Raw genomic sequence first — 16,215 nt, forward strand, 5'->3', positions numbered from 1 at the left:
TGCCCAAGGTCATACAGCCAATGTCTTCAGGCTGAATTTGAACTCAGATCTTCCTGACTCCAGACCAGCATTCTGTCCTCACAGACATCTAACTACCTTGACACTTCTCTACATAAGTTTTCATTACTTTTTTTGTCCTGTGAATTAAACTCCAGAAGACCAGTCTGACGATCATATTTGAAGAACAGTTCCTTAGTGCTAAAAAAATGTGCCAAGGTTTCGAAATACCACAAAGAGTTGGCATTTCCTTTGGATGCCATTATTAAGACAGTGGAGCCTAAGTATAGGTGGCAGGTGGGAAGGCTAGAGAGACCAAGACGCCAGTAGGCAAGCCAAGGTAGAACTCATGAAAGTGCTGTGGGAGAATAAACCTGTGATAACAGCTTCCTATCTGGCATCCCCACATTTGGGACAAAGGACATAATCAAATACCCAGCCTTGACAGTCAACATTTATTTAGCACCCTACTGTATGACACTGTGCTAAGGTCTGGAAATACAAAGGGCAAAAAGACAGTTCTTGAGCCCCCCACCCCACTGAGCTCACAAGCTAATAGAAATGATGACAAATGACAAACAAGCTCCATATGGAATACAGAGGGAAGACACCAGAATTACAAAGGATTGGGGAAGGCTTTCAGTAATAGATGGACTTTTAGTTGGGCTTAAAGGAGATTCCATTAACTGGAGATGAGGAGACAACATTCCATGCATGAGGGGATAGCCAGAACCAATTTGGGGAGTCTGGTGTGAAGAACAAGGGCTGTTTGAGGAGGGCTTAAGGAGGATTATGTAATAAACATTTATAATCAGCATCGTTTTATGATTTTCTCCACCTTTGTTCCCCAACAAGGCAGAGGATGGAGTGAGCGGTTGGCAGGAAAATCAACTAGAGAAGGCAGCCAAGAGGTGAACTTGTTCCCCAAGGAGTGATTTTGAAATATCAGGAGAATGAATGGGTCAGCACGTTTTTACTGTTCAGCCCTCAATATCTGAGAAGCACTTCTCAGATGACATTCTTCACTCTGTTTTAATCAAGTGAAGGTTAAGTCAAAATAGGAAAAAGGCCCTTGTGGCCTTTCACTAACCATCTCTGGCTGTCCCACCCTCAAAGGAACATCCATCTTGGCCTAACAAAAATAAAGCAGAAGACACACAGGGCCATCAAGAGACCATCATATTAAAGTAAGCAAGACAGAACGGCCAAAATCACTCCAGGAAGAAGGGGACCATTACATCCAAACTGATCTGCTCTTCACTATGGCCTTCACAAGTGGGCTGGATGGAGGGGGCCAGAGGAAGCCAACAGACTCTTCTGAGAAGCCTCTCAGCTGCACTTTACCCCATATTTTAGGGAGCCCAAAGTGCCCACTGAGCTGCTTCCTTCCATGGACCTTGTTGATGTAATGGAATGTTCGAAGTATGCTCATGGAAGATGAGTCTCAGAGAGCGAGGTCTCCCTTTTCTCCTGTCCAAAGCTCCCGAAGCTCTACCTTGCAGCCCAGGTCCCGAAGGGCAGCCTTGGCCACATCATCACATTCTCGGTGTGTGGCTCGGGCTTCCATGATGAGCCTCTCTGCCCCCATGTCCAGGATGGGTTGGGAGAAAGCCTGTGTGCGGGCTACAAGGTTACGGATCAGCAGACAAGCCTGTTTCTGGGGAGAGAGCACAGAGACCAGCATATGTCAAAAGGGGATAAGGAAGGTGAGAATGGAAAAGCCTAGCCCTTTTGTTTTCATATACTTCTCAATGATCAGACTCCTTACTCCAGCTATCTAAGGCAGGACAGAGGTTAAGCACTGAGAGTTAAAGGGTATTAGGGGAGTTTAGAAGTGGCAAAGATCCATGGTACTGGGTAGGGATGATGGAGAGATCTCAAAAGCTTTCATAGAAGAGGTGGGTTTATTCCATTTGGGTCCAGGAGGATGGAGGGAATTCCAACAGATGGAGAAGAGGGTGAAGGGCATTATGAGGTTGAAGGAATGATGTAAGCAGAGGGGCAGGTCACCACTGGAAAATTCAGGGGACTTTCTCCTGGTAATGCTGTCTGCTTATTCTGGTACAATTACCAGGTGATGTTTGTTTATTATATTGCTGTCATTTCCCAATATACACCTTGTCCCTCACCTATGAACCCTTACTTATAACAAGACCATAAGCAGACTAGACACACAGTGACTGAGGCTGACAAGTGAATGAAATATTCTTACTGGTGTTTCTCTACCTCTCCCCCCAAGAAGTGGGGAAGGTATGTTTCTTTGTTTGTTCTATAGACTTAAGTCCCAATTGGTTACTTGTTCAGGTCCCCCCACCCCACCCCCTGAGATCATGGCTTATATTGCAGGCACTCTTTTACTTATCTGTCAGAGTTCAAAATATCACACATGAGGAGGACTGCTCCAAATTTCCTAATATAGTCATACCACTTAAATTGGCTTTGTGCTCCCTGATATTTCATTTGCTTTTCTAGGCCTCAGTTTTCCCCATAAATAAAGCAAGGGTTTGAGGATGGGGGTGCAATGGGAAGGACAGTTAATAGACTATATAATTCTTGTCAGTTTTTAAGTTCTGTGATTCCTGAAACATTTTTTTTTTTACTGTTTTGTAATACCTTTATTATTAAAGGATCTATCAAGTTTTCCTGCTATTTTGATTAGTCTTAATATAGGAAAAGGAAAATAATAAACAAAAGAAGCTCATGTCTGCAGAAATTACATGTATAACTCTTTACATATTCATTCACTTAAATAATATATTTGAAGCTGAAGGTGCTGTCACAGGAGAGGCGTTTGCCTTTGCACCTCCCGCACAAATCCTGACGATGAGGTCTTTTGGGATCCACATGTGGAAGTTTCACTGGGCAGGAGCATCTTGTCTGTTTACAACTCTGACAGGCGATATCCTCCACTCGGTAGGGGTTATATGACTTTTGACAAGTTCTGCAAAACTGCTTGAAGTAGACCTTATTGGTTCCCTGAACGCACCATACATAGGCACTTTCCCATCGGATGTTGCAGTCTTTGCAGTGATAATAGCCATATTTTTGCTCCAAGAACTGGAAGCACAGCTGCTCTGCCCCAGGCTCTGCAGCCTCCTCCTCGGCCGGTTCTCTGTCCTTCGCAGCCTCAGGTGCCCCCCCCCCAGAGGGGTCCCTGGCCTCAGCCTCCTCCACGAAGGCGGTGCGAGACCACGGGAGAGTAAATGACGCAGGGCAGGGGGCGCGGGGTCCCCGGGCTCCCAGCCCCGGTGCACCAGGGTGCGGCGCCCAAGCGAGCACTGCACCGAGGCGTCCTGGCGCGGGGTCACCTGCACGGCCACAGGACCAGGCCCGGGTCCATCTGCGACAGCATGGCCGTGAGCTGCGCCCGTTGGTAGCCGTCCAGGTACTCGGGGTCCAGGCACTTGGCTGCAGCCCCCGCCCGGGCCCAGGCCCGGGCCCGCCGGCCGCCGGGAAGGAGCAGGGGCCGTAGGGCGGGTACATGTAGCCCTGGCCAGTCCGCCAGGGCCGCCACGTGCGCGGCCCTCCTGAAACATTTTTCTGACGCAATAGTGAATGTACAAAGGAGTTTTGTGAAGCAGAGCAATGTTTCTTATCTACAGAATGCCCCCCCCACCTGGGGGGGGGCGTTAGAATTATTCCATTTTGGAGCTAAAAAGACAAGATCCCAACTCCTTGTCTAGATAGCACTAGGTCACCCTTGTTCTAGTTGGGTGGCTTCTTCAGACCTTGGGATAATTGGTCCAAGGGTTTGGGCAACATTCTAGAGGACTGATGAAGGGTTACCAAAGGAACCTGAGACACAGAAGAATACAATCCTGAGGAGTTCGAAGAGTCTCTGGAGTCTCCAAGGTGGCAGAGAGCTCAGTCTCCCTCACCTAGGCCTAAAAAGAAAAGCAGCTGCAAGCTCCACTAACAGGAATGCAGCCTCTGCTCTGCCACCCTCTCCTGAGATCTTCTGGTTTCCATCCACTACCCAGTGTCTCCAAGAGCAAGGACTTTCTTCTCTTTGCATCCTCAGGACTCATTCATTCATGCATACTTTACAAGACAGTCCATTCAACTTTTAGTTGGATAATTCTTTTTTTTTTAAAAATTGTTTTTCAGCTCCTCCCCTAGTCTTTAGACAATACAAAAATATCATTAGGAAATTTGTCCTTAAGTATTGAGCCACAGATTTACTCCATCTCGTACCTCAAATTCACCTGAGTTGTTTCTTGGGCTGAGTTGCTTCTCATTGTCCTTTTCCCCCCCCTGAGCTCCCCAGTTCCTTTAATTCTCCTCTCCTGGCACAGCTTTCTGTCACTCTATTCTGATAATGATGATGATGTTTGTCCTTTGTTCTTGAAGAGGACCATGACACATCAAAAAGTTGATGCCATGACAAGCATGTGAATTAGATTTGAGTGACGGGGTACCGTTTTTAAGTCACCAGTCTCACTTTCTCCTCCAGAGTCATCTGGGTTCAGTGGCCAGAGATGAATCAGGATTGGAGATGGCCCTGGATGTGAGGCAGCCAGGGTTAAGTAACTTACCCAGGGTCACACAGTTAGGCAGTGTCATGTATCTGAGGTCAGATTTGAACTCCTCACACCAAGGCCAGTGCTCTATTCACTGCATCCCATTCTGGTAACCCTCTTCTGGACGAGCCCTGTTGACCTTTCCAAGCCCCAAGCCTCCAGAGAAGTGTGGCCAGAGTAAGTACAGCCAAGCTTTCTCCTCTTTCACCCTGAACACCAGGCTGTTCTAAAGGTTGCCTAAACTTTTCTACTGAGTTTTCTGTCTCATCTTTATGGGTCTTAAGTAGCTTAAATTTGACCTGGATGGTCCCCAAGTTTTCACAAGAATCCATCTTTCCATGTCTTCATCAGCCTGCACTTGGTTCATCTGATTTTTGATCAAAGTGTAAAACTTGACCTCTGTCCCAATTACATTTCCTCTTATTAGCCTGGATTCATTCTTTTGGCCTGGAAAGATCAAAAGGACTGATGTCCTGGGTGGTCTCTGAAAACAGACTGAGGTCACCCATCCTTGGCCACTTGGATAAAGTTCTCTGCTGTTCTGTCCCTTTACAGCAGGAACAAGAGTTCAGCTTTTTTGATGCTAAGTGCTTCCTTTCTCTAGATTTCTTCTCCTATTTCATCTTTGTATTTCTTAATGTACTGTTTTAATCATATCACTCCTGAGTTTCAAAACAAAACAAAATTAAAACAAAACTACCTGAGGAGTTCTGAACTGGTGTTTATTGGATGAAGCAAGGATTCCTTAACCTAGCATCCAAGACCCTCTAATCATCACCTCCAACCTTATCTCACTTACCTCCCCTTAACAACTACTCTTAAGTTACAGCCAAACTTGATGACTCATTGTTTTCTGTTTTCCTCTTGCCCTTCCCCACTTCGGCATGTTTGCTCATGTCTATCCCCACCCTCCCTCTCTGCCACCTCAAAGCCCTTTCACTGAAGCCTGGCTCAGGGACCTCCTCCTCCTTTCCAGTCTCTCTCCAAGCTCTCTCTTCCAATCTCACCTAATAGTCTGATGTAGGTCCTCCTTTATACAAATACCCCAGATGGGGAGATGTGTCCCTTCATGATGACAAGGTCCTTTGGGGAAGCTTATGATTTCCTTCATCTTGGCAGTCCCAGTGACCTCTGGACATGTGAAGCCCTTAAGAGTTTGCTGAGAAGCTGTGGTAAGGAGGTCAGAGGGCCTGAGCTCAGATCCCGCTTTGTACATCTTGTTTCTTTGCCCTCAGGCACATGTAGTCATGCTGCTGATCTGCATTGGTGAGGAAATTATACGAAGTTCCAACAACCAGTGAAATTCCAGGTCTCAATCAAATGTTAGTAGACTTGAATTGGGCTTAAGCAGACTACTGTCTCTGGAGGAAGTGGTGAGGGAGAAGAGCCTCAAGAGGCTGACCCAGAGCTGCCCATGTGGTTCCACTGGGCAGAAGTAACAAGCAAGTCTAAGTCTAAGTAACAGAACATCCAGAGGGATATTAATACTGATATATAATCTAGGTCACGAAGTGGATACAAAACTTTGGACTATCAGTGTGATGCCATGGAACCTGGGGTGAAGCTGGCAGAAAAAGCTCCATTCCTGAACGGACTGAGAAACTCAGCCTCTGCCAAGAGCACTAGGCTCCCTGCCTCTTTGCTGCCACATTCCTCAGGTCTTGGATCGATCTGTTGGCAGCAGTGTGGATATAAAAGTGGGAGAGGTGAACCTGGAATGGGAAGACTTCCTTCTCTATGTGTGGTGGTGTATTCTCAGGTCAGGAACATATCTTAAGCAAAAAGTGAACAACCTCACTTCTACACTCCCACAGAAGAAAAAGAAAGAAAGAGGTCAGTCATCCCTCTTCCTGAGTAATGCAATAGAGGTTGTGGGAGCAGAGGCTGGTTGCTTACCTGCACGCTGCTGTCCTTTGGGTGGGTCTTCATAGCCTGCAGGGCTGCCAAGGCCCCCCCACCTTCGACGATCACCCGGCTATTGGCTGGCTTGCGCAGGGACAGCATGCACAAAGCTGCACAGCTCTGTTCACAGATCTGCAGGGTTCAGGTAAAGGACAGAGGAATCAGGGTTTCGCTGAGCGACACAAACCATCCCAATGAATACAAAGACAGGCAGGCACACACATGCGCTCATACAAATAGATGTCCTAAGAAATGTGCACTTTTGCTTTTAGCTCTCAAACACCCCAGCGAGGAAGGGTGGACTGGAATTATTCTCTCCATTAATAGGGGAGAGAGGGATTCTGACCTTTGTCTTATGATTTCAAGTTCTGCCTTCTTCCCACTCCCCACAATGGAACCCAGGTCTTTTCTGACAGCTGTTGCTCTTCTGCTCCCCTTCCAGCTCCTAGCTCTTGTATCCTGACATGGGGGGTGGGGGTGGGGTTTCAGTCTCATGCCTCACAAGATTATCCTAGGCCAGAGAACAAGATTTAACCACTCATTAAGTCAACTAATGGGTCACTTACCCCTAATGTCCCTTTTCTTGGGGACCATCCAGGTCAAATTTAAGCTACTTAAGACCCATAAAGACGAGACAGAAAACTCAGTAGTTGGTACCTGAGGATTGGAGAGATGCCGGGTCATCGCCATCACAATGAAGTCTGTTCCACCTGCATTAACGATGGCATCCTTTACATCATCATTGCCAGCGATGGCTCGGAGGGCACTCAACACCTGCCGTACCAGCTCCTATGTGTGACCATCAAAATGAGCACATCAGAGGGTAGGGAGACCTGGGCTCAGGGTGTCCACCAAAGTACAATAGTTAAATTCAGTTCCAGAACCTATTTTGATGTTTTTGATCTCTGAATCCTGGTTCTGCTCCTAAATATTTAAACAATCACCAAATTCCACCCTGCACCAACCTGTTCACTTTATAGATAAGGAAACTGAGGTCCAGAATGACAAAATAACTTGCCCAAGATCCCACAGTTAGTAAATAACAGAATTAGGACTAGAATTCAAGAACTTTTCAAAATATTTCATTACTCCACTGTTATGGGCCCCTTTCTCTCTCCATCAAAGCAAACTGCCTTGGTAAAGAAGTTTTTGAGGCTTGCTAAATAAAGCTTTCCCTCCCTCAGTGTACTTCTGGACATAGACAGGATCTCAGTGGCTATCTAGAATAATCTCATTTCGCAGAGGAGGTAACTGGCAGGGCCTGTGACTCCAGCCAGAGTCAAGGCCTTCTCACTATCTGAGTAAAAGCCCTTTGATCTGAGTCTGCATTGGAAACCTTTCCTGAGCAGTCTTTGGGAACTCTGAGACATCTTTCAAGAAAAATCTGGCTTTTGAAGCTCTCTTTAGTTTTATATAGATAATAGTTGGGGGGGGGGGGGGGAACAGGGAGAAGACCTGTGATTTCAACAGTGTAAGAACTCTATTGTCCTGGAGCAATGACTCAGGGCCACAAGGCAGCATGTGGCAGAAGCAGGTTTGGAATCTCCATCTGCCTCACTCCAAAACTAACTGCCTACTGATTGCCAGACTAAACCCTGAAAATAAAGAGAATTGATTACTGCCATCTGACTTAGAACTCACAAAGTACAAGTGCCTTGTGTTGTTTGCACTGCCGTGGAGCAGTTGGCATCATCTCTCTTTTACAGAGGAGCTTGGCTAGCCAGAAGGTGCGATGTCTTGTCTGGGGTCTCATAGGGAGACTCCCATGAAGGGAACTCTACTGAACTGGAGGGGGCGTCTAGTCTGAGTAGCATGTGAAGGGGCTGAAATGCAAGATTTTCTCAGACCTTGGTCTGCCCTCCCCTGTAAAAAAGGACTTTGCTGCATGCCCAGATGGTACTGCCCAATGTTCTTGAATTGTTTTTCTTATCACAGATCTCCTTCACTTCTTTTCTAAGTCAATGCCAACTTTGAAAGACCTGCTATGAACAGTACTATCCACAATCGGAGGAATAAAACCACAGAATCTGAATGCATACTTTGTTCACTTTTTAAAAACAATCTCTTATGCTTTTCCTTCCTAACTCATTTTTTCCTTCTTTCCCCTTAGTTTTAATTCCTCTTACATAAAATAATTAATATGTGAACATGTTATAACAAATATACATGTATAATTTTTACCAGACTTTTTTGCCACTATGGAGAGGGAAGGGAAGGTGGTAGAAAAATGTGTAGCAAATGGAAAAATGTAACTGGAAAAATTAAAATAAAATTTCAAAAGAAAATCAGCAAAGAGTGTTAATCTCATAGTTCAGACTCTCAAACCCAGCTTTGCGTCACAGGCCTCAGATTCTGAACCCAACAAGTCCTTTATACATACTTCCCATTTCACTCCACGCCATTCCCATCATCCCCAGGGCTGGGATGATGTTGTGCCTGTTGTCCCACTTCTCATGCCCCTTCTCTGCCAGGACATTCTTTTATTTTTTATTTTTTGCAAGGCAAATGGGGTTAAGTGGCTTGCCCAAGGCCACACAGCTAGGTCATTATTAAGTGTCTGAGACCAGATTTGAACTCAGGTACTCCTGACTTCAGGGCTGGTGCTTTATCCACTGCGCCACCTAGCCACCCCTGCAAGGACATTCTTAAGTCACCTGAGGCATTTATGACCTATCCATCTAGGGTGACTCAGCCCGCTTTGTATTTCTTGAACTAGGAAGCTGGCTCTCCTGCACTGTGTGATACTGCCTCTCCTTGTTCAAACTTCCAAGGTCATACAGATAAAGTCTATAAGGTCCCTGAGAGACCATCCCCACCCCTGGAAGGGGGTTGCTCACCTGGTGGTCCATGCAGTCAGCCAGAAGGGTCACCATGATGTTGAGGCCCCCTAAGTTGACAATCTCCTGACAAAATTCATTCCGAACGGCCAGGCGTGATAAAGTACCACAAAGCTCCCCAAGAAGAGTTGGATTATCTGGGAATGCTGCCAGAGGAACAAATTCAGTAGAAGGGAGGGGGGAGAAAAGGGATCAATGCTTCTATACTCAGAAAATGAAGACCTTTCAAAATAATCACTATCCAAAGTGAGGGGATGTGGTCTTGGCTTGATTATCGCAAGGGGTAGGTACTCCTCAGGGAAAATGAAAGTGTCTCTTTCCCAGAGTCCCTTCTAATGAAAAATAGTAAAGGGGCTGCCAGATCCACTCAGAACTATCACTGACCTGCTCAGCTCCATGAATGGATTTCTAATCAGTGCCTTTAATTCAAGTATAAAAAAGGGTTCATTCTCCCACTTGGTTAACTAAGAGTTAGCCCCTTTGCACATTTGCACAAAGCAAAGATACAAAAATACCTGCCTAGTGATAATCTTTGAAGTCCATCATCCCCAGAGCAAATTCTTCCAGCAAACTAACTTGACACTGGATCAACCCACAGTTCCATTTGGAGAGAACCAAGCCATTTTTGTTTGATTCCCACCATAGGGAACCACAGAGAGTCACAAAACTCACATGGGGAAAGGAGTAATGAGCCTGTTCCCATGGAGGTATGAGAGAAATGCTGATCTTGGGCCCCAGCTCCCTCTTTTGGCTATGGGACATCTCCTATGTGATGCCATCATTGCTCTGACTCTCCAAAAGCAATGGACCATTTAGGATAAGCACCTTTTATCTGTGGGCTTCAACACTTCCCCCAAATCCAAGGACTTCCACAGTTGACTTTTACAGTAAAGTTGAGACTGGAACCTGATGTTTACTGATTTGCTGCTGCTCATTTATTTCCATCATGTTCAACTCTTTGTGACCCCATTTGAAATTTTCTTGGCAAAGATACTGGAATGGTTTGTCATTCCTTCTCCAGATCATTTTTTTTTATAGAGGAAGAAACTGAGGCAAATAGAATTAAAATGACTTGCCCAAGTTCACACAGCAAGGAAGAGTCTAAGGCTCTTTGATTTCAGGTTTGAATTCAGGTCTTCCTGACTCTAGGCCCAGTATTCTATTCAATGTGTCACCTAGCTGCCCAGTTTACTAATGCAAAGAAACAAACTATCTTCCTACCTTTGGCTGCTTCTATGAGAATCTTTAAGCCCTTATTCTCTTGCACAATCATCTTGGCATGGTCATGTGCATGGCCAAAGGGCACTCGGATGTCATCATCAAATGTCATGATTCTCAGAGCAGAGCAGGCCTCCTTGACCACATTGGCTCTGCAGCTGTGCTTCTCAATAGCCCCAGTTAGCAAAGGTAGGATTCCTGCTCTCACCAAGTTCTGCCGGTTCTGCTCGTGCTTGAGACAGACATGTCGAATGCAGCGGAGCCCAGCACATGTCACTTCGGCTACCCCCAAATGCTTCTTCAATGTGGCCACAAGCAGCTGTAGTCCATTGGGATCCAGCAGGTCTGGCTGACCCTCAGTCAGGGCAGCCAGGGCATTCAGGGCCTTTACCAAAAAGCCCTCATCTTCTGTCATGGCTTTTTGGCAGGCTGAGAGCACAACAGGGTAGGCACCCTTCTGGGCAGCCAAGTGGCGGCTGGCGACCTGTCCCCGGCACTGCTCACTGAAGCTCACGAGGTGTTTCGCCACTTCTTGGGGGGCTGCAGAGGCAACAGACTTCTGTAGAACATCTAGCGTCTATGAAGCATGAGGAAGAACAAGTGGACACAATGTTACTGTCCCTCTCCACTCAGGCCCCCAGATCCCTCCAGTCACTGGTGTTTATGCCCTCCTGGAATTACTCTACTATTTTTGTAAACACTGTGTTTGCTTACTTGCATGTGTTCATTTCCCAACTCCCCACCCCCAATAGAATCAAAATTCCTTTAAGCAAAGAACAGTTTTGTCTTTTGTCCCCAGCACCTATTCCAATGACTGGTAAATAAAAGGCATTTAATAAAGATTTTTCTTAGAGCCAAAGACTAGAGAGGCCTAGAGTCACTTTCATTCTTTCACATTTGATTTGCTACTTTATAAGTAAAGGAAATTTTGCCCAATTCATTCATCCAAGAGGTAATACGCTCAGGGATGAGACACAGAAATTCCTCAGGTAGGTCCAAGGGTCAGTCATGTGTCTTGATAAATCCAATATATATTGAGAGATGCAATGTGCTATTAGACCAGAAGTGACCTTAGCTTCTCATACTCAGCAACTTCATGGGAAAAAATGAGGCCTCAGAATCAAGAAGTCTTTCTGCTCAAACTGGTTCGGCCCTGAAGGGAAAGGGGAAAGAGGAGGGGGGGTTGGATATAAGGAGGTAAACACACTGAAGGTGGAGGTATTCAGAAACAAAATACTGGGGAATATGGATAAAGTGAAAAAAAAGGGGAAAAATACAAACAGAAGGAAGATCTTTGAATGTGAATGGGATGAACTCTCCCATAAAACAGAAGCAAAAAAGCAGAGTGGATTGAAAACCAGAATCCTACAATATGCTGCTTACAGGAAACTCATTTGAAGAAGAAAGATACATATAAAGGTAAAAAGTTAGAGCAAAATATATTTTGCTTCAGCTGAAGTGAAAAAAGCAGGGGTAGCAATATTTATCTCAGAAAAAGCAGTTGCAAAAATAGATCTCATTAAAGAGATAAGGAAGGAAACTATACCTCCTAAAAGGTACCATAGACAATGAAGCAATTTCAATATTAAATATATATGTACCAAGTTGTATAGCATTCAAATTCTTAGAGAAGTTGAATGAGTTACAGGAAAACAAAGACTGCAAAATACTACTGGTGGGAGACCTCAACCTCCTGCTCTAAGATTTAGATAAATCTAATCCTAAAATAAACAAGAAGGAAGTTAAGAAGGTAAATAGAAAACCTAGACATGATAGACCTTTGGAGGAAATTGAATGGGGATAGAAAGTCAAGGCAGTTGTCAGGGGGTTATAATATATCTTTAAATACATGAATACATTAGAGAAAGAGGAAATCAATGAACTAAACATGCAACTAAAAAAATCAAGAAAACAAACAAATTAAAAACCCACAATGAAATACCAAATTAGAAATTCTAAAAATTAAAGGAGAAATTAATAAAATCGAAAGCAAGAAAACTATTAAATAAATAAAACCAAGAATTGCTTTTATGAAAAAAATAAAATTAATAAACCTCTGGTTAATTTGATTTAAAAAAAAGAAAGAAGAAAACCAAATTACTAGTATCACAATTGGAAAAGGTGAACTCATCACCAATGAGGAGGAATTTAAAGTGATAATTTGGAATTATTTTGCCCAACTGTATGCCAATAAATTTGATAATCAAATTGAAATGGATTATCTACAAAAACATAAGGTGCCCAGGTTAAATGAAGAGGAAATTAAATACCTAAATAACCCTAATTCAGAAAAAAAAAATTCAATTTGTCATTATTGAACTCCCTAAGGAAAAAAAATCTCCAAGGCCAGATGGATTCACAAGTGAATTCTATCAAACATTTAAGGAACAATTGGTTCCAATTCTATATAAACTCTTTGGAAAAATAGGTGAAGAAGGAACTCTGCCTAACTCTTTCTATGGCACATATATAGTACTGATACCTAAACCAGGAAGAGTTAAAACAGAGAAAGAAAATTATAGACCTAGCTCCCTAATGAATATAGATGCAAATTTTTTTTATTTAATTTTTATTTTTAATTTTTTTTTACAATTTTTCCCCTAATCTTGCTTCCCTCCCCCCACCCCCCACAGAAGACAATCTACTAGTCTTTATATTGTTTCCATGGTATACATTGATCTAAGTTGAATGTGACAAGAGAGAGATCATATCCCTAAGGAAGAAAAATATTGTGCATGATTGTTGCACTAATGGAACGGACAAGTCCATCAAGGTTGGTCATCACCCCCATGTTGCTGCCAAGTGCACAATGTTCCTCTGGTTCTGCTCATCTCGTTCAGTATCATTCCATGCAAATCTCTCTCTCTCTCTCCTTCTCTCTCTCTCTCTCTCTCTCTCTCTCTCTCTCTCTCTCGCAAGGCAATGGGGTTAAGTGGCTTGTCCAAGGCCACACAGGTAGGTAATTATTAAGTGTCTGAGGTCGGATTTGAGCTCAGGTCCTCTTGACTCCAGGGCCAGTGCTCTATCCAATGCACCACCTAGCCAACCCCATGCAAATCTCTCCAGGCTTCCCTGAATTCCCATCCTTCCTGGCTTCTAATAGAACACTAGTGTTCCTAGATGCAAAAATTTTAAATAAAATCTTAGCAAAGTGATTACAGCAAGTTATCACTAGGATAACACACTATGACCAAACAGGATTTATGCCAGGAATGCAGGGTTGGTTCAATCTTAGGAAAACTGTTAGTATAATTAACTATATCAAAATCAAACCTATCATAAATTATATGATTATCTCAATAGATGCTGAAAAAGCTTTTGACAAAATACAGCACCCATTCCTTTCAAAAACACAAGAGAACGTAGCAATAAATGGATTGTTCCTTAGAATGATGAGCAGTATCTATCTAAAACCATCAATAAGCATTATATGCCACCTAGAAGCATTCCCAATAAGATCAGGGGTGAAACAAGGATGCCTGTTATCACCACTACTATTCAATATTGTGTTAGAAATGTTAACTTCAGCAATAAGAGAAGAAAAAGGAGGGATCAGAATTGAGAAGGAAGAAACAAAACTCTCACTTTTTTCAGATGACATGATGGTATGCCTAGAGAATCCTAAAAAATCATCCAAAAAACTACTAGACACAATTAGCAAACTTTAGCAAAGTTGCAGGATATAAAGTAAACCCTCATAAATCTTCAGCATTTCTATATATTACTAGCAAGATACAGCAGAGCAAGAGGTAGAAGAGAAATCTCATTTAAAGTAACTTCAGACAAAAATCAACTGCACATGGATAGGCAGAGTTAATATAATAAAAATGACAATTCTTCCTAAATTAAACTACTTATATAGTACCCTACCATCCCTCCTGCTTTCTAATAGAACAATAGTATTCCATGACATACATATACCACAGTTTGCTAAGTCATTCCCCAATTGAATTTCCCATTCAGAACTAGGCTTAGAAAAATGAACAGAAAAAAAATTCTGACATAGAAAGTTCCTGTGGTGACAAGGAAGATCAAAACATACCCTGAAGACAATAGCAAAATCAAAATTCCTAAATCCAAAGCCTCCAAGAAAAATATAAATTAGTCTCAGGCTGTGGAAGAGCACAAAATGCAATTTAAAAATCAAGTAAAACAGATAAAGGAAAAAATTGGGAAGAGAAATGAGAGTGATATGGGAAAATCATGAAAAATAAGTCAAGAGTCTAGTAAAAGAGATGCTGAGAAATAAATACTAAAGAAAATAACACTTTAATAAAACAGACTTGGCCAAATGGTAAACAAGGTACAAAAAACTCAATGAGGAGAAGAATGACTTGAAAAGCAGAGTTGGGAAGAGATTCTGGGAAGATGGTGGAGGAGGTCAGAAAATTCCAAGCTCTCCAGATTTCCGAACAAGTCAAAAAAACACCTTGGGATGTTCCTTCTGGATAACCAGAAAAGATCCAAAGAAAAATCCTAGGATCAAGATTCCATGGGCTGAGTGAAGTACAAAGACTTGATCAAGACTACTTCTGAAATAGCAAGAAGTGAGGCCTAGGGACAGCTGGTTGAGAGGTAGTCCCTGACTCAGCCACAGGAATTTTCACTTCTTGGATCAAGTCAGGTATCTGAATGGGGAAAGAGAGAGACTCTGCTGAAAAAGGATGCCAGGTCTAGCAGTGCAAGTGAGATGCTGTCTTGGGCAAGTAAGGCAGAATCAGTGGCATAGGGAAAAGGTTGGCTATTAACACGTACAGAACTGAGTTGTTGGTCTTGGTTCCAGGTCAGAGGGGAGAAGTGAAGATTATAGCCACTGGAGGGTTCTCAGGGAGTAAGATCATTTCTAGCACAGTATGCTGAAGGGTTCCAATTGTGGCTTGTCGAGGGAAAGAAGTGTATAGATTGGGTCTAGGACAAAGCTCCTGGGATCAGAGACAACCCCCCCACACACACACATACTGCAGAACTAGAAGGGAATATAAGAAAAAGCTGCTAATTTTTTTTTTTTTAAATGAGCAGGCAAAGGAAAAAGAACCAGACAGTTACTATGGGAAAAGAATAGACCAGGGTTCATTTTCAGAGAAAGATGCTAAAGCAAAACAAGCCTTTCCTACCCCAAAGAGTAATATGAAAAGGCTGCTCAAAAAAAGAATTCATAGGGGAATTCAAAAGACTTTAAAAATCAAATAAAATAGATTGAGTAAAAACTGAAAAAGAAATTGAGAACAATCAAAGAGAAAATTTATGAAAAGTAAAGCAACTGGAAAAAGGAGATCCAAAATCTGAAGAGAATGACTTTGAAAATTTGAATTGAAGGGTCAGCTAGGTGGAACAATGGATACAGCACTGGCTCTGGAGTTAGGAGGATCTGAGTTCAAAGTCAGCCTCTGATACCTACTATTTTGCCCAGTGACCTGGGAAAGTCAACACCCAACTGCTTCAAAAAAAAAAATAAAGAAAAAGAAGAAAAATTAGAGTTGAGCAAGGGGAAGTTGATAAACTAATAAAAGATGAATAATTAATAAAATAAAATATAAAATGAAAAACAGAAGGTAAAATGCTTCACAAGAAAAATAATAAATTTGAAAAACAGATCAAGAGAAAATCAAAATAACAGACTACCTGAAAATTATAATTAAAAAAAATCTTGATAGAATAATACAAGAAATAGTTAAAGAAAATTGTCCTGAAATGTTAGAAGAGGGACAAGTAGAAATAGCAAAAAATTTACCTGAAAAGGA

At 42.9% G+C, this 16,215-nt stretch overlaps 1 protein-coding gene and 1 pseudogene across 2 annotated transcripts in view; both read right to left on the reverse strand.

The window, feature by feature from the left end:
* Positions 1-438: 438 nt before the first annotated feature.
* The window catches only part of ARMC6 (armadillo repeat containing 6), a 33,676-nt gene continuing 17,899 nt past the window's right edge, over positions 439-16,215 (reverse strand). For both annotated transcript variants that reach the window (XM_074204720.1, XM_074204719.1), the window contains exons 4-8: positions 10,478-11,051; positions 9,257-9,402; positions 7,077-7,208; positions 6,414-6,551; positions 439-1,654 (exon numbers count right to left, since the gene is read on the reverse strand). In XM_074204720.1, the coding sequence (XP_074060821.1) occupies positions 1,442-1,654; positions 6,414-6,551; positions 7,077-7,208; positions 9,257-9,402; positions 10,478-11,051 (1,203 nt within the window). In that variant the 3' untranslated portion in view covers positions 439-1,441. The remainder of the gene's footprint in view (positions 1,655-6,413; positions 6,552-7,076; positions 7,209-9,256; positions 9,403-10,477; positions 11,052-16,215) is intronic.
* LOC141496961 (zygote arrest protein 1.S-like) lies at positions 1,665-5,403 on the reverse strand (annotated as a pseudogene).

Source organism: Macrotis lagotis, chromosome X (assembly GCF_037893015.1).
Source record: "Macrotis lagotis isolate mMagLag1 chromosome X, bilby.v1.9.chrom.fasta, whole genome shotgun sequence".
NCBI classification, from domain to species: Eukaryota; Metazoa; Chordata; class Mammalia; order Peramelemorphia; family Peramelidae; genus Macrotis; species Macrotis lagotis.